We start from the raw sequence: 24663 nt of genomic DNA, 5'->3' as shown, positions 1-24663 counted from the left end.
TAATTAAATAATTAAAGGGGGCGTGAAAAAAGTCTAGGGAGATAGTTCATTTAGGGTTAGGTTTGGGCGGCGTGTAAGAAAAGTTTTATTTTGGCTTAGGGTTTTTCTTGAGGATTGATATATATATAAGTTTTAGCTTAAGTTGGTTTTAGATAGAAATTTGAGTTTAATTGGTAGTATATAATTTTAAATTTTCATTATTTTGAGATTTAGCAATTGTTCTTAACATAAACAAAATTTGTGCCAGCAGTAGCGGTTATACAAATTATGTAAGTAAAACTTTTCGAGATTAGTTAAAAGTTAATTTTTTGGATTATAATTTTGGTTTTTTAGGTGAAATTTAAAATTGAATTATTTTCTATATTAGTTTTTGAGGCTGTAAAATTTGTTTGTAGACTAGGATTAGATACCCTATTATTTCATATGTGAATTTTTGTTCTTTGATTATTAGTAGTTATGGTCTTTAAAATTAAAAAATTTGGCGGTATTTTAGTCTGTTCAGAGGAACCTGTTTTTTAATTGATGGTCCACGATAATTTTTACTTTAGTTTTTAATTTGCATATCGTCGTTTATAAAAATTTTAAGAGAATAACAATTTTTATGATTTTTGATTATAAAGTATTTCAGATCAAGGTGTAGTTTATATTAAAGTTAAAATGGGTTACAATGATATAATTTTTGGCTTTTTCATTTAAAATTTAAATTAAATTGGATTTGATAGTAAGTTCTTTATTTATGGGAATTGATTTAGCTCTAAAATATGCACATATCGCCCGTCGCTTTCATTTTAAAGTGAAATAAGTCGTAACAAAGTAGGCTTATTGGAAAATGAGCCTGGAATGAACAAATTAGAGCTTGAGAGAAGCGTTTTATTTACACTAAAAAGTTAATTGTGAAATTCAATTTAATTTGAGTTTAGGGTGTTGTTTATTTTATTGTTGTTAAATTTTTATTGGAAATATATTAATTTTTATTATTTTTATTAGAAAAAATTTTGTTAACTATAGTTTATTGTATTGTAAGAGATTTTCTTTTAATTTTTATAAGTAGATTTAGTTTATTGTACCTTGTGTATCAGGGTTAATTAATTTAGTATTAAATATTTAGTTTTCCCGAATTTAGAAGAGCTATAAGTTAATTTATTTTGTTGTGGAATAACCATTTATAATTGATTTATAGTAGTGAAATGTTATTCGTTTCTAAATTTATCTGGTTTTTTAGGAAATTAATTTAATTATTTTAATATTAGGAAAATTATTTATTGTTATTTTTTTCTTGTTATTATGTAATGTTTAAGGGGATGAGCTTTTAAGTAAATTTTTATAATTTTTTGTTTAGTAAATCTTATGTAGGATTAGAATTTTTTATCATTAGGAGGATGTTATAATTGAAGATTTATTTTATTTGTTTTATGTTTATTTTAAATTTTTACTAAAATATTGGTTTTAATTTTGTTTGCTGTGTAATAATGATTAAATTAGTATATATTTTGTGTGTGAGTAAATTTGTTTTTTTAGACGATAAAAAGGAACTCGGCAAATAATTGTTTCCACCTGTTTATTAAAAACATGTCTTTTTGTTGTTGATTTAAGGTCAGGCCTGCCCAATGATTATTTAAATGGCCGCAGTACTTTGACTGTGCAAAGGTAGCATAATCATTAGTTTTTTAATTGGAAGCTGGTATGAAAGGTTTGATGAGAAATAAGCTGTCTCTTTGTTGTAATTAGAACTTGATTTTTGAGTAAAAAAGCTTAAATTTTATATAAAGACGAGAAGACCCTATAGAGTTTTATAAATTTAATGAGTATATAATAGGTTTTTAGTTTTTTATTAAATTTATTTTGTTGGGGTGATATAAAAATTAAATTAACTTTTTATTATTTTTACATTAGATGGTGAGTATTTGATCCTTATTTTTGGATTATAAGATTAAATTACCTTAGGGATAACAGCGTAATTTTTTTTGAAAGTTCTTATTGATAAAAAAGTTTGCGACCTCGATGTTGGATTAAGGTTAATGAGTGGTGTAGCAGCTGCTTAATTAGGTCTGTTCGACCTTTAAAACTTTACATGATCTGAGTTTAGACCGGCGTGAGCCAGGTTAGTTTCTATCTTTTATTATTTTAAAATATTTTAGTACGAAAGGACCATTTATTTAAATTATATTTTTATTTTGAATTCTATTATTATTTTGGCAGATTAGTGCGATAGATTTAGAATCTTTTTATGTAATTTAAATTACAAATAATATTGGTTTTGAAGGATTTATTATTGATTTTAATTTCTTTGGTTTTATTAATTATCTGTGTTTTGGTGGGGGTTGCTTTTCTTACTTTGCTTGAGCGAAAGGTTTTGAGTTATATTCAAATTCGTAAGGGTCCTAATAAGGTTGGTTTTATTGGGTTGTTACAGCCGTTTGCTGATGCAATTAAGTTGTTTACTAAGGAACAAACTTTTCCTGTTATGTCAAATTTTAATATTTATTATTTTTGTCCTGTCGTTAATTTATTTATTTCTCTTTTCTTGTGAATGATGATGCCTTTTTTAAGAGTGTGTTTAAATTTTAATTTATCTTTATTGTTTTTTTTTGAGAGTTTCTAGATTAGGAGTTTATACTATCATAATAGCTGGATGGTCTTCTAATTCTTCTTACTCATTGTTGGGAGGTTTACGTTCTGTTGCTCAAACTATTTCTTATGAGGTGAGGTTGGCTTTAATTATAATATCTTTTATTTTTTTGTCTTTGAGTTTTAATTTGCTTGATTATTATTATGTTCAGAATTATGGTTGATTTATTTTTTTGTGTTTGCCTCTAAGTTTAATATGGCTGATTTCGGGATTGGCTGAAACTAATCGTACTCCTTTTGATTTTGCAGAAGGTGAATCTGAGTTGGTTTCTGGTTTTAATGTTGAGTATAGAAGAGGGGGTTTTGCAATAATTTTTCTTGCTGAATATGCAAGAATTCTTTTTATGAGAATAATTAGAGTTATACTTTTTTTAGGAGGTGATTTAAATTCTTTTATTTTTTTTGTTAAGTTGGTGTTTGTATCATTTTTTTGGTTATGAGTTCGTGGAACTCTTCCTCGGTTTCGTTATGATAAGTTGATGTATTTAGCTTGGAAAAGTTTTCTTCCTTGTTCGTTAAATTATTTGTTTTTGTTTTTTGGATTAAAGGTGATGATTTTTGTCCTTTTATTGTAGTTAAAAAAATTTAGTATAAACTAATAGAAAATTTTTGTTTCTTTCATATATTTTCAAAATATATACTTGTTCAAGTTCATTAGTTAATTAATAATTTTGTCTCAAATTTTGAATGTTAAAGGGTTAATAATGTAATATAGAAAGTATAGGACAGTAAGGGTTTGTCCTGTAATAATGTAGGGGTCTTCTACAGGTCGGGCTCCAATTCAAGTTAATAGAATTACTATTGATACTATTGATCAAAAAAGAGTTTTGTTTAAGGGATAGAACTGTCTTCTTGTGAATTTTTTTTTGTTTGTGAAGGGTAGGATGTATAGGATGGCAATTGACATTGCTAAGGCGATTACTCCTCCTAGTTTGTTAGGAATTGAACGGAGAATTGCATAGGCAAATAAAAAATATCATTCTGGTTGAATATGAACGGGGGTAACAAGGGGGTTAGCTGGTGTGAAATTGTCTGGATCTCCTAATATATAAGGATGGAGAAGTGAAAGTGCAGTAAGAGTTAATAATATAAGAAGAAATCCTATTACGTCCTTGTATGAAAAATAGGGGTGGAAGGGAATTTTGTCAATGTTTCTATTAAGTCCTAGAGGGTTATTGGATCCTGTTTGGTGAAGGAATAAAAGATGAATTATAACTATGGCTGCAATAATAAAAGGTAAAAGAAAGTGGAATGAAAAGAATCGTGTCAAGGTGGCATTGTCTACTGCGAAGCCTCCTCATACTCATTGTACAATAGTAGATCCTAGGTAAGGAATTGCTGATAGAAGATTTGTAATTACGGTTGCCCCTCAAAATGATATTTGTCCTCATGGAAGAACATATCCCAGGAATGCAGTTGCTATTACTAGGAATAAGATTGTTACTCCTACTATTCAAGTGTGAAGTAGGTTATATGAACCATAATATATTCCTCGTCCAACGTGTATGTAAATACAGATGAAAAAAAAGGACGCTCCGTTAGCGTGAAGTGTTCGTATTAATCATCCTTGATTGACGTCTCGACAAATATGGGCTACTCTATTGAAAGCTATTTCGATATTAGGGCAATAATGTATTGCTAAAAATACACCTGTAATGATTTGAACTCCTAAACAAACTCCTAGTAGGGATCCATAGTTTCACAAAAGGGAAATATTAGAAGGAGTAGGAAGATCGATTAGAGAATTATTTACGATTTTGAAGAGAGGGGAATATTTACGTATTGCTTTTTTCATTAGTTTATTTGACGGATGGATCCTTGTTTGAAATTGGTAATTTTGACTGTGGCAATTAAAGCTAGTAGGAGATAAAATATTATGAATAATAGAATTATTCTTAATGGAAAATTGATGAATTTATTGATTGTTAATATGAATTCGGTTTTTTGATTAAAAATTAAGAGTTCGTTGTTTGAGATTAATAATTTATTAATATAGGATGTTAGTCAGGCAATAATGGGTAAAGGGGTAATAATTATTAAAATCTTAAGATTTGTTTTAAATTTTTCGTTTGATGCAATTCTTGTTATATATATAAAAAGAATGAGTATCCCACCAATTATAATTAAGAATAGAATGTAAGAAAATCATATATTTTGATTTATGAATCCTGTGGTTAATCTGATTGTAATGGTTTGTAATAATAAAATTGATCCTATTGATAAGGGGTGTTTTATTATAATAAAAATAGAGGTTAGGATTATGTTTGTTGCGATAAGAATAGATAAAATTTCAAGAAATAGTTTATTAAAATATTAATTTTGGAGATTAAAGATGAATTTATGTTCTTTCTTGATGTTTTTAAAGTTGAACTTATTTTTAGTTTACAAGACTAATATTTTATATTAAATTATAAAAACTAATGATAATTTTTAAGTTTACAAGATTTTTTATGTTTTTGGGGGGTTTACTGGTTTTTTCATTGAAACGAAAGCATTTACTTTTAATATTGTTAAGATTGGAATTTATTATTTTATCCATTTATTTTTTAATGTTTTTTTATTTTAGATTTTTAGGTGGGGATTATTTTTTTAGTATGGTTTTTTTAACTTTTAGAGTTTGTGAGGGGGTTTTAGGCTTGTCTGTATTGGTTTCTTTAATTCGTACTCATGGAAACGACTATTTTCAAAGATTTAATGTTTTATGATAAAATTCCTATTTTCATTAGTTTTTATGATTCCTTTATCTTTTTTCTTTGATTTTTGATTGAATCAGGTAGTATGGTTTATTGTTAGTTTATTTTTTTTGTTTGGATTTGTTTCTGTTGGATTATTTTCTAGAGTTTCAGGTGAATTAGGGATTGATTTATTATCTTATGTATTGATTTTGCTTAGTTTTTGAATTTGTAGATTAATGATTATGGCAAGGGAAAAGATTTATCTTAAAAATAATTGATATGGCTTATTTTTATTTGTTGTTTTGATTTTAATAATTTCATTATTTTTGACTTTTGGTTCTTTAAATGTTTTTTTGTTTTATATTTTTTTTGAGGTTAGGCTAATTCCTACATTAATTTTAATTGTGGGATGGGGCTATCAGCCTGAACGTTTACAGGCTGGGATTTATTTGTTGTTCTATACTCTTTTGGCGTCCTTGCCTATAATGGTTTCTTTGTTTTTTTGTTATGATTGTTTTGGTTCTTTACATTATTATTTTTTTAATGATAATGTTGATAGATTGATTATTTACTTGCTTATTAATTTTGTTTTTTTTATTAAAATTCCCATGTTTTTTGTTCATTTGTGACTACCAAAAGCTCATGTTGAAGCCCCAGTTTCGGGTTCAATGATTTTAGCTGGAATTATACTTAAATTAGGAGGCTATGGTATAATACGACTTATAGTTATTTTTTCTTTAATTGGGATAAAGATTAATTTATTTTTTATTAGTTTGAGATTGGTCGGGGGTTTTTATGTGTCTTTGATTTGTTTACGTCAAAGAGATATGAAATCTTTGATTGCTTACTCTTCTGTTTCTCATATGGGATTAGTGTTGGCTGGAATTATAACTTTGAATTATTGAGGGTTAAGAGGGGCATTAGCTATAATGGTAGCTCATGGTCTTTGTTCTTCTGGTCTTTTTTGTTTGGCTAATATTTGTTATGAACGTTTGATGAGACGGAGTTTATATATTAATAAGGGGTTAATTAATGTTATACCTAGTTTGTCTTTACTTTGATTTTTGCTTATTTCTTCAAATATGGCTGCTCCTCCTTCATTAAACTTGATGGGTGAGATTATGCTTATTAATAGAATTGTTGGTTTTAGAATATTTAATATGTTTTTTTTAATATTAATTTCTTTTTTTGGGGCTGTCTATTCTTTATTTTTATATTCTTATAGTCAACATGGAATGGTCTATTCAGGTTTGTATTCGTTTTTTACTTGTAGGTTTCGAGAATTTTTATTGTTATCGTTGCATTGAGTCCCATTAAATTTACTTGTTTTAGTTGGGGATTTTATGGTTTTATGAGTTTATCTAAGTAGTTTAAATAAAATTTTGATTTGTGGAATCAGAGATATACTATAGTATTTTAGATAATATTGAATATTTGTTTAATTTATTTTTATTTTATAACTGTTTTTAGATTGATTTTGTTTTTTCTTAGAATTAATTTTATAATTTTGGATTTGACTTATTTTTTAGAATTTAATTTGGTTATGATTAATTCTTCATCGTTTGTAATGACTTTTATTTTTGATTGAATGTCTCTTTTGTTTATGAGTTTTGTATTGTTTATTTCTGGTATGGTTATTTATTATAGTCGTGAATATATAAGAGGAGATTTGTATTTAAATCGTTTTATTTTGCTTGTAGTTATATTTGTAGTTTCAATAATATTGCTTATTATTAGTCCTAATTTAATTAGAATTTTATTGGGTTGGGATGGATTAGGTTTGGTTTCTTATTGTTTAGTTATTTATTATCAAAATGTAAAGTCATATAATGCCGGTATGTTAACTGCTTTAAGAAATCGAATTGGTGATGTTGCCTTATTGATGGCTATTGCTTGAATATTAAATTATGGTAGATGAAATTATGTTTTTTACTTAGAGGAATTGAAGGATAGGTTTTATATATCTATAATTTCTTATTTGGTTTTGTTGGCTGCTATAACTAAGAGAGCTCAGATTCCATTTTCTTCTTGGTTACCTGCAGCTATGGCTGCTCCTACTCCTGTTTCTTCTTTGGTCCATTCTTCAACACTGGTAACTGCGGGTGTGTATTTATTGATTCGTTTTAATTTTGCTTTTAGAAATTATTTGATGTATTTGTTACTTTTTATTGCTATGATAACAATGTTTATATCAGGAATTGGGGCTAGGTTTGAATTTGATTTAAAAAAAATTATTGCTTTATCAACTTTAAGTCAGTTAGGGTTAATAATGAGTATTTTGGCGTTAGGTAGGTATAAGTTGGCTTTTTTTCACTTGCTTACCCATGCTTTATTTAAGGCTTTATTGTTTATGTGTGCTGGTAATGTTATTCATAATTTGGGCAATTGTCAAGATATTCGTTTTATGGGCGGGTTAGTAAAATTTATGCCTCTTACTTGTGTGTATTTTAATATTTGTAGTTTATCATTGTGCGGTTTACCTTTTTTGAGAGGATTTTATTCTAAGGATTTAATTTTGGAAGTAATATCAATAGGGTATTTGAATTTGTTTGTTTATTTAATTTTTTATTTATCTATTGGGTTAACAGTTTGTTATAGAGCTCGTCTTGTTTATTATAGTTGGGTGGGTAATTGAAATTTTTTTTCTTTAGGAAGAGTCTCTGATAGAGGGGTTGTTATGCTAAAGGGAATAAGAGGTTTAATTTTACTTGTTGTTTTTATGGGTAGGTTATTAGGTTGAATTATGTTTCCTTTTCCTTATATTATTATTTTACCTTTTTATATAAAGTTAATGGCTTTAATTATAGTCTTTTTAGGGGCTTGAATTGGATATGAAATGTCAAAGTTTAATTTAAGTTATAGAAATATTTATGCGAATAACTATGGTGTTTCTTGGTTTTTATCAGGTATGTGAAATATGCCAGTGATTTCTACTTTTGGTGTAAATTATTATCCTGTTGTTGGAGGATCTGTTCTTTATAAAACATTTGATCAGGGTTGAACTGAATATTTCGGTGCTCAAAAAATTTATGGTTTATTAGTGAGGGGATCTTCGTTTGTTCAAATTTTAATGTATAATAGAATTAAAATTTTCTTTGTTTTGATGTTGTTTTGAGTTATATTATTACTTATGCTTTAACTTGGATAGCTTATATAGAGCATGATATTGAAGATATCAGGGAAATTATTAAATTTTCAGGTATTTATAAATGTTAATTAATTTTACATTGAAAATGTAATGTTTTTTTTAAACTATATAAATAGAAATATAAACATGTTAATGCTTTTTATTAAGTTAGAAGCTTATTTTTGTATATTTCTTTAATTGGAACTTAGTTCAGTTTTATCATTAACAGTGATATACCTCTATTTTGGTTTCAATTAAAAATAAGGATTGTTAAAATCAGATTTTTAGGTCGAAACTAAATGCAATTCTTTGCTTCTTATTTAAGATAAATTGATTAGATCAATTATTTTTAAGTGCAAATTAAATGTTATTATTAACTATTATCCTAGTTTGTTCAGTTAAGAGCTCCTTGTTTTCATTCGTGATATAGTCCAATTAATAAGATTGCAATGAAAACTGATGTTGTAATAAAATATGATATAAGAGAGTTTGATTTTAGAGTGATGATTATTGGTAATAAAAGAGTGATTTCTACGTCGAAAATTAAGAAAATAATAGCAATGAGGAAAAATTGTAGTGAAAATGGAAGTCGAGAGGAAGATTTGGGGTCAAATCCACACTCAAAAGGAGATCTTTTTTCTCGATCTGTAATGGTTTTTTTAGACGTTAAGTTTAGGACTATAATTAGAATGAGTGTGATTAGTCTAATAATTGTGGCTATAATGAATAGAATTTGGATTATTTATACTATTTTCTAGATCTTTTGATTGGAAGTCAAAAATAATTTTTATACTATATAAATATCTACCTCATCAGTAAATTGAAATGTAAAGGAATAGTCATACTACGTCTACGAAATGTCAATATCAGGCTGCGGCTTCAAATCCAAAATGATGAATTTGTGAAAAATGATTGTTAATATGACGAATTAAGCAGACTAGAAGAAAGGTGGTTCCAATAATTACATGAATTCCATGAAATCCTGTAGCAACGAAAAATGATGAACCATACGCTGCATCTGAAATTGAAAATGAAGATTCATAATATTCGAATGCCTGGAGGGCTGTAAAGTATAGTCCTAGTACTACTGTTAAGGTAAGTCCTTGAGTTGTTTGTTTGAAATTATTTTCTATTAGTCTGTGATGAGCCACCAAACACACTTAAAGCATGCAGAATCGACTCAGAATAGGAAAAGGAGACGTTTAGGTCAATTTTATGCATTCTGGCGTTCGTAGATACAAGAAAACTGTTAAAATTCTTCAGAAACGTCACTTTTGAAGTGTTTTCTTGTACTTTTAAGCCAATCAGATACCCTACGGGCTCGGAAAGTGCAACGAAACCATCAAATTTTAGCTAGAAACTGTATTTTTGTCGATTTTTATTGAATTTGAACTATATTTCAACGTTTTTTGATGGTTCTGAGCCACCAAACACACTTAAAGCATGCAGAATCGACTCAGAATAGGAAAAGGAGACGTTTAGGTCAATTTTATGCATTCTGGCGTTCGTAGATACAAGAAAACTGTTAAAATTCTTCAGAAACGTCACTTTTGAAGTGTTTTCTTGTACTTTTAAGCCAATCAGATACCCAACGGGCTCGGAAAGTGCAACGAAACCATCAAATTTTAGCTAGAAACTGTATTTTTGTCGATTTTTATTGAATTTGAACTATATTTCAACGTTTTTTGATGGTTCTGAGCCACCAAACACACTTAAAGCATGCAGAATCGACTCAGAATAGGAAAAGGAGACGTTTAGGTCAATTTTATGCATTCTGGCGTTCGTAGATACAAGAAAACTGTTAAAATTCTTCAGAAACGTCACTTTTGAAGTGTTTTCTTGTACTTTTAAGCCAATCAGATACCCTACGGGCTCGGAAAGTGCAACGAAACAATCAAATTTTAGCTAGAAACTGTATTTTTGTCGATTTTTATTGAATTTGAACTATATTTCAACGTTTTTTGATGGTTCTCAGCCACCAAACACACTTAAAGCATGCAGGATCGACTCAGAATAGGAAAAGGAGACGTTTAGGTCAATTTTATGCATTCTGGCGTTCGTAGATACAAGAAAACTGTTAAAATTCTTCAGAAACGTCACTTTTGAAGTGTTTTCTTGTACTTTTAAGCCAATCAGATACCCGACGGGCTCGGAAAGTGCAACGAAACCATCAAATTTTAGCTAGAAACTGTATTTTTGTCGATTTTTATTGAATTTGAACTATATTTCAACGTTTTTTGATGGTTCTGAGCCACCAAACACACTTAAAGCATGCAGAATCGACTCAGAATAGGAAAAGGAGACGTTTAGGTCAATTTTATGCATTCTGGCGTTCGTAGATACAAGAAAACTGTTAAAATTCTTCAGAAACGTCACTTTTGAAGTGTTTTCTTGTACTTTTAAGCCAATCAGATACCCTACGGGCTCGGAAAGTGCAACGAAACCATCAAATTTTAGCTAGAAACTGTATTTTTGTCGATTTTTATTGAATTTGAACTATATTTCAACGTTTTTTGATGGTTCTTAGCCACCAAACACACTTAAAGCATGCAGAATCGACTCAGAATAGGAAAAGGAGACGTTTAGGTCAATTTTATGCATTCTGGCGTTCGTAGATACAAGAAAACTGTTAAAATTCTTCAGAAACGTCACTTTTGAAGTGTTTTCTTGTACTTTTAAGCCAATCAGATACCCTACGGGCTCGGAAAGTGCAACGAAACCATCAAATTTTAGCTAGAAACTGTATTTTTGTGGATTTTTATTGAATTTGAACTATATTTCAACGTTTTTTGATGGTTCTGAGCCACCAAACACACTTAAAGCATGCAGAATCGACTCAGAATAGGAAAAGGAGACGTTTAGGTCAATTTTATGCATTCTGGCGTTCGTAGATACAAGAAAACTGTTAAAATTCTTCAGAAACGTCACTTTTGAAGTGTTTTCTTGTACTTTTAAGCCAATCAGATACCCTACGGGCTCGGAAAGTGCAACGAAACCATCAAATTTTAGCTAGAAACTGTATTTTTGTCGATTTTTATTGAATTTGAACTATATTTCAACGTTTTTTGATGGTTCTGAGCCACCAAACACACTTAAAGCATGCAGAATCGACTCAGAATAGGAAAAGGAGACGTTTAGGTCAATTTTATGCATTCTGGCGTTCGTAGATACAAGAAAACTGTTAAAATTCTTCAGAAACGTCACTTTTGAAGTGTTTTCTTGTACTTTTAAGCCAATCAGATACCCTACGGGCTCGGAAAGTGCAACGAAACCATCAAATTTTAGCTAGAAACTGTATTTTTGTCGATTTTTATTGAATTTGAACTATATTTCAACGTTTTTTGATGGTTCTGAGCCACCAAACACACTTAAAGCATGCAGAATCGACTCAGAATAGGAAAAGGAGACGTTTAGGTCAATTTTATGCATTCTGGCGTTCGTAAATACAAGAAAACTGTTAAAATTCTTCAGAAACGTCACTTTTGAAGTGTTTTCTTGTACTTTTAAGCCAATCAGATACCCTACGGGCTCGGAAAGTGCAACGAAACCATCAAATTTTAGCTAGAAACTGTATTTTTGTCGATTTTTATTGAATTTGAACTATATTTCAACGTTTTTTGATGGTTCTGAGCCACCAAACACACTTAAAGCATGCAGAATCGACTCAGAATAGGAAAAGGAGACGTTTAGGTCAATTTTATGCATTCTGGCGTTCGTAGATACAAGAAAACTGTTAAAATTCTTCAGAAACGTCACTTTTGAAGTGTTTTCTTGTACTTTTAAGCCAATCAGATACCCTACGGGCTCGGAAAGTGCAACGAAACCATCAAATTTTAGCTAGAAACTGTATTTTTGTCGATTTTTATTGAATTTGAACTATATTTCAACGTTTTTTGATGGTTCTGAGCCACCAAACACACTTAAAGCATGCAGAATCGACTCAGAATAGGAAAAGGAGACGTTTAGGTCAATTTTATGCATTCTGGCGTTCGTAGATACAAGAAAACTGTTAAAATTCTTCAGAAACTTCACTTTTGAAGTGTTTTCTTGTACTTTTAAGCCAATCAGATACCCTACGGGCTCGGAAAGTGCAACGAAACCATCAAATTTTAGCTAGAAACTGTATTTTTGTCGATTTTTATTGAATTTGAACTATATTTCAACGTTTTTTGATGGTTCTGAGCCACCAAACACACTTAAAGCATGCAGAATCGACTCAGAATAGGAAAAGGAGACGTTTAGGTCAATTTTATGCATTCTGGCGTTCGTAGATACAAGAAAACTGTTAAAATTCTTCTGAAACGTCACTTTTGAAGTGTTTTCTTGTACTTTTAAGCCAATCAGATACCCAACGGGCTCGGAAAGTGCAACGAAACCATCAAATTTTAGCTAGAAACTGTATTTTTGTCGATTTTTATTGAATTTGAACTATATTTCAACGTTTTTTGATGGTTCTGAGCCACCAAACACACTTAAAGCATGCAGAATCGACTCAGAATAGGAAAAGGAGACGTTTAGGTCAATTTTATGCATTCTGGCGTTCGTAGATAAGAGAAAACTGTTAAAATTCTTCAGAAACGTCACTTTTGAAGTGTTTTCTTGTACTTTTAAGCCAATCAGATACCCTACGGGCTCGGAAAGTGCAACGAAACCATCAAATTTTAGCTAGAAACTGTATTTTTGTCGATTTTTATTGAATTTGAACTATATTTCAACGTTTTTTGATGGTTCTGAGCCACCAAACACACTTAAAGCATGCAGAATCGACTCAGAATAGGAAAAGGAGACGTTTAGGTCAATTTTATGCATTCTGGTGTTCGTAGATACAAGAAAACTCTTAAAATTCTTCAGAAACGTCACTTTTGAAGTGTTTTCTTGTACTTTTAAGCCAATCAGATACCCTACGGGCTCGGAAAGTGCAACGAAACCATCAAATTTTAGCTAGAAACTGTATTTTTGTCGATTTTTATTGAATTTGAACTATATTTCAACGTTTTTTGATGGTTCTGAGCCACCAAACACACTTAAAGCATGCAGAATCGACTCAGAATAGGAAAAGGAGACGTTTAGGTCAATTTTATGCATTCTGGCGTTCGTAGATACAAGAAAACTGTTAAAATTCTTCAGAAACGTCACTTTTGAAGTGTTTTCTTGTACTTTTAAGCCAATCAGATACCCTACGGGCTCAGAAAGTGCAACGAAACCATCAAATTTTAGCTAGAAACTGTATTTTTGTCGATTTTTATTGAATTTGAACTATATTTCAACGTTTTTTGATGGTTCTGAGCCACCAAACACACTTAAAGCATGCAGAATCGACTCAGAATAGGAAAAGGAGACGTTTAGGTCAATTTTATGCATTCTGGCGTTCGTAGATACAAGAAAACTGTTAAAATTCTTCAGAAACGTCACTTTTGAAGTGTTTTCTTGTACTTTTATGCCAATCAGATACCCTACGGGCTCGGAAAGTGCAACGAAACCATCAAATTTTTGCTAGAAACTGTATTTTTGTCGATTTTTATTGAATTTGAACTATATTTCAAGGTTTCTTGATGGTTCTGAGCCACCAAACACACTTAAAGCATGCAGAATCGACTCAGAATAGGAAAAGGAGACGTTTAGGTCAATTTTATGCATTCTGGCGTTCGTAGATACAAGAAAACTGTTAAAATTCTTCAGAAACGTCACTTTTGAAGTGTTTTCTTGTACTTTTAAGCCAATCAGATACACTACGGGCTCGGAAAGTGCAACGAAACCATCAAATTTTAGCTAGAAACTGTATTTTTGTCGATTTTTATTGAATTTGAACTATATTTCAACGTTTTTTGATGGTTCTGAGCCACCAAACACACTTAAAGCATGCAGAATCGACTCAGAATAGGAAAAGGAGACGTTTAGGTCAATTTTATGCATTCTGGCGTTCGTAGATACAAGAAAACTGTTAAAATTCTTCAGAAACGTCACTTTTGAAGTGTTTTCTTGTACTTTTGAGCCAATCAGATACCCTACGGTCTCGGAAAGTGCAACGAAACCATCAAATTTTAGCTAGAAACTGTATTTTTGTCGATTTTTATTGAATTTGAACTATATTTCAACGTTTTTTGATGGTTCTGAGCCACCAAACACACTTAAAGCATGCAGAATCGACTCAGAATAGGAAAAGGAGACGTTTAGGTCAATTTTATGCATTCTGGCGTTCGTAGATACAAGAAAACTGTTAAAATTCTTCAGAAACGTCACTTTTGAAGTGTTTTCTTGTACTTTTAAGCCAATCAGATACCCTACGTGCTCGGAAAGTGCAACGAAACCATCAAATATTAGCTAGAAACTGTATTTTTGTCGATTTTTATTGAATTTGAACTATATTTCAACGTTTTTTGATGGTTCTGAGCCACCAAACACACTTAAAGCATGCAGAATCGACTCAGAATAGGAAAAGGAGACGTTTAGGTCAATTTTATGCATTCTGGCGTTCGTAGATACAAGAAAACTGTTAAAATTCTTCAGAAACGTCACTTTTGAAGTGTTTTCTTGGACTTTTAAGCCAATCAGATACCCTACGGGCTCGGAAAGTGCAACGAAACCATCAAATTTTAGCTAGAAACTGTATTTTTGTCGATTTTTATTGAATTTGAACTATATTTCAACGTTTTTTGATGGTTCTGAGCCACCAAACACACTTAAAGCATGTAGAATCGACTCAGAATAGGAAAAGGAGACGTTTAGGTCAATTTTATGCATTCTGGCGTTCGTAGATACAAGAAAACTGTTAAAATTCTTCAGAAACGTCACTTTTGAAGTGTTTTCTTGTACTTTTAAGCCAGTCAGATACCCTACGGCCTCGGAAAGTGCAACGAAACCATCAAATTTTAGCTAGAAACTGTATTTTTGTCGATTTTTATTGAATTTGAACTATATTTCAACGTTTTTTGATGGTTCTGAGCCACCAAACACACTTAAAGCATGCAGAATCGACTCAGAATAGGAAAAGGAGACGTTTAGGTCAATTTTATGCATTCTGGCGTTCGTAGATACAAGAAAACTGTTAAAATTCTTCAGAAACGTCACTTTTGAAGTGTTTTCTTGTACTTTTAAGCCAATCAGATACCCTACGGGCTCGGAAAGTGCAACGAAACCATCAAATTTTAGCTAGAAACTGTATTTTTGTCGATTTTTATTGAATTTGAACTAGATTTCAACGTTTTTTGATGGTTCTGAGCCACCAAACACACTTAAACCATGCAGAATCGACTCAGAATAGGAAAAGGAGACGTTTAGGTCAATTTTATGCATTCTGGCGTTCGTAGATACAAGAAAACTGTTAAAATTCTTCAGAAACGTCACTTTTGAAGTGTTTTCTTGTACTTTTAAGCCAATCAGATACCCTACGGGCTCGGAAAGTGCAACGAAACCATCAAATTTTAGCTAGAAACTGTATTTTTGTCGATTTTTATTGAATTTGAACTATATTTCAACGTTTTTTGATGGTTCTGAGCCACCAAACACACTTAAAGCATGCAGAATCGACTCAGAATAGGAAAAGGAGACGTTTAGGTCAATTTTATGCATTCTGGCGTTCGTAGATACAAGAAAACTGTTAAAATTCTTCAGAAACGTCACTTTTGAAGTGTTTTCTTGTACTTTTAAGCCAATCAGATACCCTACGGGCTCGGAAAGTGCAACGAAACCATCAAATTTTAGCTAGAAACTGTATTTTTGTCGATTTTTATTGAATTTGAACTATATTTCAACGTTTTTTGATGGTTCTGAGCCACCAAACACACTTAAAGCATGCAGAATCGACTCAGAATAGGAAAAGGAGACGTTTAGGTCAATTTTATGCATTCTGGCGTTCGTAGATACAAGAAAACTGTTAAAATTCTTCAGAAACGTCACTTTTGAAGTGTTTTCTTGTACTTTTAAGCCAATCAGATACCCTACGGGCTCGGAAAGTGCAACGAAACCATCAAATTTTAGCTAGAAACTGTATTTTTGTCGATTTTTATTGAATTTGAACTATATTTCAACGTTTTTTGATGGTTCTGAGCCACCAAACACACTTAAAGCATGCAGAATCGACTCAGAATAGGAAAAGGAGACGTTTAGGTCAATTTTATGCATTCTGGCGTTCGTAGATACAAGAAAACTGTTAAAATTCTTCAGAAACGTCACTTTTGAAGTGTTTTCTTGTACTTTTAAGCCAATCAGATACCCTACGGGCTCGGAAAGTGCAACGAAACCATCAAATTTTAGCTAGAAACTGTATTTTTGTCGATTTTTATTGAATTTGAACTATATTTCAACGTTTTTTGATGGTTCTGAGCCACCAAACACACTTAAAGCATGCAGAATCGACTCAGAATAGGAAAAGGAGACGTTTAGGTCAATTTTATGCATTCTGGCGTTCGTAGATACAAGAAAACTGTTAAAATTCTTCAGAAACGTCACTTTTGAAGTGTTTTCTTGTACTTTTAAGCCAATCAGATACCCTACGGGCTCGGAAAGTGCAACGAAACCATCAAATTTTAGCTAGAAACTGTATTTTTGTCGATTTTTATTGAATTTGAACTATATTTCAACGTTTTTTGATGGTTCTGAGCCACCAAACACACTTAAAGCATGCAGAATCGACTCAGAATAGGAAAAGGAGACGTTTAGGTCAATTTTATGCATTCTGGCGTTCGTAGATACAAGAAAACTGTTAAAATTCTTCAGAAACGTCACTTTTGAAGTGTTTTCTTGTACTTTTAAGCCAATCAGATACCCTACGGGCTCGGAAAGTGCAACGAAACCATCAAATTTTAGCTAGAAACTGTATTTTTGTCGATTTTTATTGAATTTGAACTATATTTCAACGTTTTTTGATGGTTCTGAGCCACCAAACACACTTAAAGCATGCAGAATCGACTCAGAATAGGAAAAGGAGACGTTTAGGTCAATTTTATGCATTCTGGCGTTCGTAGATACAAGAAAACTGTTAAAATTCTTCAGAAACGTCACTTTTGAAGTGTTTTCTTGTACTTTTAAGCCAATCAGATACCCTACGGGCTCGGAAAGTGCAACGAAACCATCAAATTTTAGCTAGAAACTGTATTTTTGTCGATTTTTATTGAATTTGAACTATATTTCAACGTTTTTTGATGGTTCTGAGCCACCAAACACACTTAAAGCATGCAGAATCGACTCAGAATAGGAAAAGGAGACGTTTAGGTCAATTTTATGCATTCTGGCGTTCGTAGATACAAGAAAACTGTTAAAATTCTTCAGAAACGTCACTTTTGAAGTGTTTTCTTGTACTTTTAAGCCAATCAGATACCCAACGGGCTCGGTAAGTGCAACGAAACCATCAAATTTTAGCTAGAAACTGTATTTTTGTCGATTTTTATTGAATTTGAACTATATTTCAACGTTTTTTGATGGTTCTGAGCCACCAAACACACTTAAAGCATGCAGAATCGACTCAGAATAGGAAAAGGAGACGTTTAGGTCAATTTTATGCATTCTGGCGTTCGTAGATACAAGAAAACTGTTAAAATTCTTCAGAAACGTCACTTTTGAAGTGTTTTCTCGTACTTTTAAGCCAATCAGATACCCTACGGGCTCGGAAAGTGCAACGAAACCATCAAATTTTAGCTAGAAACTGTATTTTTGTCGATTTTTATTGAATTTGAACTATATTTCAACGTTTTTTGATGGTTCTGAGCCACCAAACACACTTAAAGCATGCAGAATCGACTCAGAATAGGAAAAGGAGACGTTTAGGTCAATTTTATGCATTCTGGCGTTCGTAGATACAAGAAAACTGTTAAAATTCTTCAGAAACGTCACTTTTGAAGTGTTTTCTTGTACTTTTAAGCCAATCAGATACCCTACGGGCTCGGAAAGTGCAACGAAACCATCAAATTTTAGCTAGAAACTGTATTTTTGTCGATTTTTATTGAATTTGAACTATATTTCAACGTTTTTTGATGGTTCTGAGCCACCAAACACACTTAAAGCATGCAGAATCGACTCAGAATAGGAAAAGGAGACGTTTAGGTCAATTTTATGCATTCTGGCGTTCGTAGATACAAGAAAACTGTTAAAATTCTTCAGAAACGTCACTTTTGAAGTGTTTTCTTGTACTTTTAAGCCAATCAGATACCCTACGGGCTCGGAAAGTGCAACGAAACCATCAAATTTTAGCTAGAAACTGTATTTTTGTCGATTTTTATTGAATTTGAACTAGATTTCAACGTTTTTTGATGGTTCTGAGCCACCAAACACACTTAAACCATGCAGAATCGACTCAGAATAGGAAAAGGAGACGTTTAGGTCAATTTTATGCATTCTGGCGTTCGTAGATACAAGAAAACTGTTAAAATTCTTCAGAAACGTCACTTTTGAAGTGTTTTCTTGTACTTTTAAGCCAATCAGATACCCTACGGGCTCGGAAAGTGCAACGAAACCATCAAATTTTAGCTAGAAACTGTATTTTTGTCGATTTTTATTGAATTTGAACTATATTTCAACGTTTTTTGATGGTTCTGAGCCACCAAACACACTTAAAGCATGCAGAATCGACTCAGAATAGGAAAAGGAGACGTTTAGGTCAATTTTATGCATTCTGGCGTTCGTAGATACAAGAAAACTGTTAAAATTCTTCAGAAACGTCACTTTTGAAGTGTTTTCTTGTACTTTTAAGCCAATCAGATACCCTACGGGCTCGGAAAGTGCAACGAAACCATCAAATTTTAGCTAGAAACTGTATTTTTGTCGATTTTTATTGAATTTGAACTATATTTCAACGTTTTTTGATGGTTCTGAGCCACCAAACACACTTAAAGCATGCAGAATCGACTCAGAATAGGAAAAGGAGACGTTTAGGTCAATTTTATGCATTCTGGCGTTCGTAGATACAAGAAAACTGTTAAAATTCTTCAGAAACGTCACTTTTGAAGTGTTTTCTTGTACTTTTAAGCCAATCAGATACCCTACGGGCTCGGAAAGTGCAACGAAACCATCAAATTTTAGCTAGAAACTGTATTTTTGTCGATTTTTATTGAATTTGAACTATATTTCAACGTTTTTTGATGGTTCTGAGCCACCAAACACACTTAAAGCATGCAGAATCGACTCAGAATAGGAAAAGGAGACGTTTAGGTCAATTTTATGCATTCTGGCGTTCGTAGATACAAGAAAACTGTTAAAATTCTTCAGAAACGTCACTTTTGAAGTGTTTTCTTGTACTTTTAAGCCAATCAGATACCCTACGGGCTCGGAAAGTGCAACGAAACCATCAAATTTTAGCTAGAAACTGTATTTTTGTCGATTTTTATTGAATTTGAACTATATTTCAACGTTTTTTGATGGTTCTGAGCCACCAAACACACTTAAAGCATGCAGAATCGACTCAGAATAGGAAAAGGAGACGTTTAGGTCAATTTTATGCATTCTGGCGTTCGTAGATACAAGAAAACTGTTAAAATTCTTCAGAAACGTCACTTTTGAAGTGTTTTCTTGTACTTTTAAGCCAATCAGATACCCTACGGGCTCGGAAAGTGCAACGAAACCATCAAATTTTAGCTAGAAACTGTATTTTTGTCGATTTTTATTGAATTTGAACTATATTTCAACGTTTTTTGATGGTTCTGAGCCACCAAACACACTTAAAGCATGCAGAATCGACTCAGAATAGGAAAAGGAGACGTTTAGGTCAATTTTATGCATTCTGGCGTTCGTAGATACAAGAAAACTGTTAAAATTCTTCAGAAACGTCACTTTTGAAGTGTTTTCTTGTACTTTTAAGCCAATCAGATACCCAACGGGCTCGGAAAGTGCAACGAAACCATCAAATTTTAGCTAGAAACTGTATTTTTGTCGATTTTTATTGAATTTGAACTATATTTCAACGTTTTTTGATGGTTCTGAGCCACCAAACACACTTAAAGCATGCAGAATCGACTCAGAATAGGAAAAGGAGACGTTTAGGTCAATTTTATGCATTCTGGCGTTCGTAGATACAAGAAAACTGTTAAAATTCTTCAGAAACGTCACTTTTGAAGTGTTTTCTTGTACTTTTAAGCCAATCAGATACCCTACGGGCTCGGAAAGTGCAACGAAACCATCAAATTTTAGCTAGAAACTGTATTTTTGTCGATTTTTATTGAATTTGAACTATATTTCAACGTTTTTTGATGGTTCTGAGCCACCAAACACACTTAAAGCATGCAGAATCGACTCAGAATAGGAAAAGGAGACGTTTAGGTCAATTTTATGCATTCTGGCGTTCGTAGATACAAGAAAACTGTTAAAATTCTTCAGAAACGTCACTTTTGAAGTGTTTTCTTGTACTTTTAAGCCAATCAGATACCCTACGGGCTCGGAAAGTGCAACGAAACCATCAAATTTTAGCTAGAAACTGTATTTTTGTCGATTTTTATTGAATTTGAACTATATTTCAACGTTTTTTGATGGTTCTGAGCCACCAAACACACTTAAAGCATGCAGAATCGACTCAGAATAGGAAAAGGAGACGTTTAGGTCAATTTTATGCATTCTGGCGTTCATGCATAAAATTGACCTAAACGTCTCCTTTTCCTATTCTGAGTCGATTCTGCATGCTTTAAGTGTGTTTGGTGGCTCAGAACCATCAAAAAACGTTGAAATATATTTCAAATTCAATAAAAATCGACAAAAATACAGTTTCTAGCTAAAATTTGATGGTTTCGTTGCACTTTCCGAGCCCGTAGGGTATCTGATTGGCTTAAAAGTACAAGAAAACACTTCAAAAGTGACGTTTCTGAAGAATTTTAACAGTTTTCTTGTATCTACGAACGCCAGAATGCATAAAATTGACCTAAACGTCTCCTTTTCCTATTCTGAGTCGATTCTGCATGCTTTAAGTGTGTTTGGTGGCTCAGAACCATCAAAAAACGTTGAAATATAGTTCAAATTCAATAAAAATCGACAAAAATACAGTTTCTAGCTAAAATTTGATGGTTTCGTTGCACTTTCCGAGCCCGTAGGGTATCTGATTGGCTTAAAAGTACAAGAAAACACTTCAAAAGTGACGTTTCTGAAGAAGTTTAACAGTTTTCTTGTATCTACGAACGCCAGAATGCATAAAATTGACCTAAACGTCTCCTTTTCCTATTCTGAGTCGATTCTGCATGCTTTAAGTGTGTTTGGTGGCTCAGAACCATCAAAAAACGTTGAAATATAGTTCAAATTCAATAAAAATCGACAAAAATACAGTTTCTAGCTAAAATTTGATGGTTTCGTTGCACTTTCCGAGCCCGTAGGGTATCTGATTGGCTTAAAAGTACAAGAAAACACTTCAAAAGTGACGTTTCTGAAGAATTTTAACAGTTTTCTTGTATCTACGAACGCCAGAATGCATAAAATTGACCTAAACGTCTCCTTTTCCTATTCTGAGTCGATTCTGCATGCTTTAAGTGTGTTTGGTGGCTCAGAACCATCAAAAAACGTCGAAATATAGTTCAAATTCAATAAAAATCGACAAAAATACAGTTTCTAGCTAAAATTTGATGGTTTCGTTGCACTTTCCGAGCCCGTAGGGTATCTGATTGGCTTAAAAGTACAAGAAAACACTTCAAAAGTGACGTTTCTGAAGAATTTTAACAGTTTTCTTGTATCTACGAACGCCAGAATGCATAAAATTGACCTAAACGTCTCCTTTTCCTATTCTGAGTCGATTCTGCATGCTTTAAGTGTGTTTGGTGGCTCAGAACCATCAAAAAACGTTGAAATATAGTTCAAATTCAATAAAAATCGACAAAAATACAGTTTCTAGCTAAAAATTTGATGGTTTCGTTGCACTTTCCGAGCCCGTAGGGTATCTGATTGGCTTAAAAGTACAAGAAAACACTTCAAAAGTGACGTTTCTGAAGAATTTTAACAGTTTTCTTGTATCTACGAACGCCAGAATGCATAAAATTGACCTAAACGTCTCCTTTTCCTATTCTGAGTCGATTCTGCATGCTTTAAGTGTGTTTGGTGGCTCAGAACCATCAAAAAACGTTGAAATATAGTTCAAATTCAATAAAAATCGACAAAAATACAGTTTCTAGCTAAAATTTGATGGTTTCGTTGCACTTTCCGAGCCCGTTGGGTATCTGATTGGCTTAAAAGTACAAGAAAACACTTCAAAAGTGACGTTTCTGAAGAATTTTAACAGTTTTCTTGTATCTACGAACGCCAGAATGCATAAAATTGACCTAAACGTCTCCTTTTCCTATTCTGAGTCGATTCTGCATGCTTTAAGTGTGTTTGGTGGCTCAGAACCATCAAAAAACGTTGAAATATAGTTCAAATTCAATAAAAATCGACAAAAATACAGTTTCTAGCTAAAATTTGATGGTTTCGTTGCACTTTCCGAGCCCGTAGGGTATCTGATTGGCTTAAAAGTACAAGAAAACACTTCAAAAGTGACGTTTCTGAAGAATTTTAACAGTTTTCTTGTATCTACGAACGCCAGAATGCATAAAATTGACCTAAACGTCTCCTTTTCCTATTCTGAGTCGATTCTGCATGCTTTAAGTGTGTTTGGTGGCTCAGAACCATCAAAAAACGTTGAAAAATAGTTCAAATTCAATAAAAATCGACAAAAATACAGTTTCTAGCTAAAATTTGATGGTTTCGTTGCACTTTCCGAGCCCGTAGGGTATCTGATTGGCTTAAAAGTACAAGAAAACACTTCAAAAGTGACGTTTCTGAAGAATTTTAACAGTTTTCTTGTATCAACGAACGCCAGAATGCATAAAATTGACCTAAACGTCTCCTTTTCCTATTCTGAGTCGATTCTGCATGCTTTAAGTGTGTTTGGTGGCTCAGAACCATCAAAAAACGTTGAAACATAGTTCAAATTCAATAAAAATCGACAAAAATACAGTTTCTAGCTAAAATTTGATGGTCTCGTTGCACTTTCCGAGCCCGTAGGGTATCTGATTGGCTTAAAAGTACAAGAAAACACTTCAAAAGTGACGTTTCTGAAGAATTTTAACAGTTTTCTTGTATCTACGAACGCCAGAATGCATAAAATTGACCTAAACGTCTCCTTTTCCTATTCTGAGTCGATTCTGCATGCTTTAAGTGTGTTTGGTGGCTCAGAACCATCAAAAAACGTTGAAATATAGTTCAAATTCAATAAAAATCGACAAAAATACAGTTTCTAGCTAAAATTTGATGATTTCGTTGCACTTTCCGAGCCCGTAGGGTATCTGATTGGCTTAAAAGTACAAGAAAACACTTCAAAAGTGACGTTTCTGAAGAATTTTAACAGTTTTCTTGTATCTACCAACGCCAGAATGCATAAAATTGACCTAAACGTCTCCTTTTCCTACTCTGAGTCGATTCTGCATGCTTTAAGTGTGTTTGGTGGCTCAGAACCATCAAAAAACGTTGAAATATAGTTCAAATTCAATAAAAATCGACAAAAATACAGTTTCTAGCTAAAATTTGATGGTTTCGTTGCACTTTCCGAGCCCGTAGGGTATCTGATTGGCTTAAAAGTACAAGAAAACACTTCAAAAGTGACGTTTCTGAAGAATTTTAACAGTTTTCTTGTATCTACGGACGCCAGAATGCATAAAATTGACCTAAACGTCTCCTTTTCGTATTCTGAGTCGATTCTGCATGCTTTAAGTGTGTTTGGTGGCTCAGAACCATCAAAAAACGTTGAAATATAGTTCAAATTCAATAAAAATCGACAAAAATACAGTTTCTAGCTAAAATTTGATGGTTTCGTTGCACTTTCCGAGCCCGTAGGGTATCTGATTGGCTTAAAAGTACAAGAAAACACTTCAAAAGTGACGTTTCTGAAGAATTTTAACAGTTTTCTTGTATCTACGAACGCCAGAATGCATAAAATTGACCTAAACGTCTCCTTTTCCTATTCTGAGTCGATTCTGCATGCTTTAAGTGTGTTTGGTGGCTCAGAACCATCAAAAAACGTTGAAATATAGTTCAAATTCAATAAAAATCGACAAAAATACAGTTTCTAGCTAAAATTTGATGGTTTCGTTGCACTTTCGGAGCCCGTAGGGTATCTGATTGGCTTAAAAGTACAAGAAAACACTTCAAAAGTGACGTTTCTGAAGAATTTTAACAGTTTTCTTGTATCTACGAACGCCAGAATGCATAAAATTGACCTAAACGTCTCCTTTTCCTATTCTGAGTCGATTCTGCATGCTTTAAGTGTGTTTGGTGGCTCAGAACCATCAAAAAACGTTG

At 32.3% G+C, this 24663-nt stretch overlaps 1 protein-coding gene and 2 pseudogenes across 1 annotated transcript; 2 read left to right on the top strand and 1 right to left on the bottom strand.

Annotated features, from left to right (window-relative positions):
• Nucleotides 1-3286: 3286 nt before the first annotated feature.
• LOC135121584 (cytochrome b-like) lies at nucleotides 3287-4900 on the bottom strand (annotated as a pseudogene).
• Nucleotides 4901-5046: 146 nt separating this feature from the next.
• On the top strand, nucleotides 5047-6658 carry LOC135121589 (NADH-ubiquinone oxidoreductase chain 4-like; annotated as a pseudogene).
• A 100-nt stretch (nucleotides 6659-6758) lies between these two features.
• LOC135121586 (NADH-ubiquinone oxidoreductase chain 5-like) lies at nucleotides 6759-9412 on the top strand. Its single transcript, XM_064045888.1, has one exon. The coding sequence runs from the start codon at nucleotides 7348-7350 to the stop codon at nucleotides 7936-7938; it is 591 nt and encodes a 196-aa protein (XP_063901958.1). The 5' UTR covers nucleotides 6759-7347; the 3' UTR covers nucleotides 7939-9412.
• Nucleotides 9413-24663: the final 15251 nt, after the last annotated feature.

The sequence above is a fragment of the Zophobas morio genome, unplaced genomic scaffold (assembly GCF_036711695.1).
Source record: "Zophobas morio isolate AGI-343-1 ecotype UQ-CSIRO unplaced genomic scaffold, CSIRO_AGI_Zmor_V1 ptg000632l, whole genome shotgun sequence".
Classification (NCBI taxonomy): Eukaryota; Metazoa; Arthropoda; class Insecta; order Coleoptera; family Tenebrionidae; genus Zophobas; species Zophobas morio.
Note: the sequence above shows the minus strand (reverse complement) of the source record. Positions and strands in the feature narration are given on the sequence as shown.

Bases quoted from the DNA above. Each gene is read 5' to 3' on its own strand.
- LOC135121586 (XM_064045888.1), top strand. From the start codon at position 7,348: ATGGCTGCTCCTACTCCTGTTTCTTCTTTGGTCCATTCTTCAACACTG.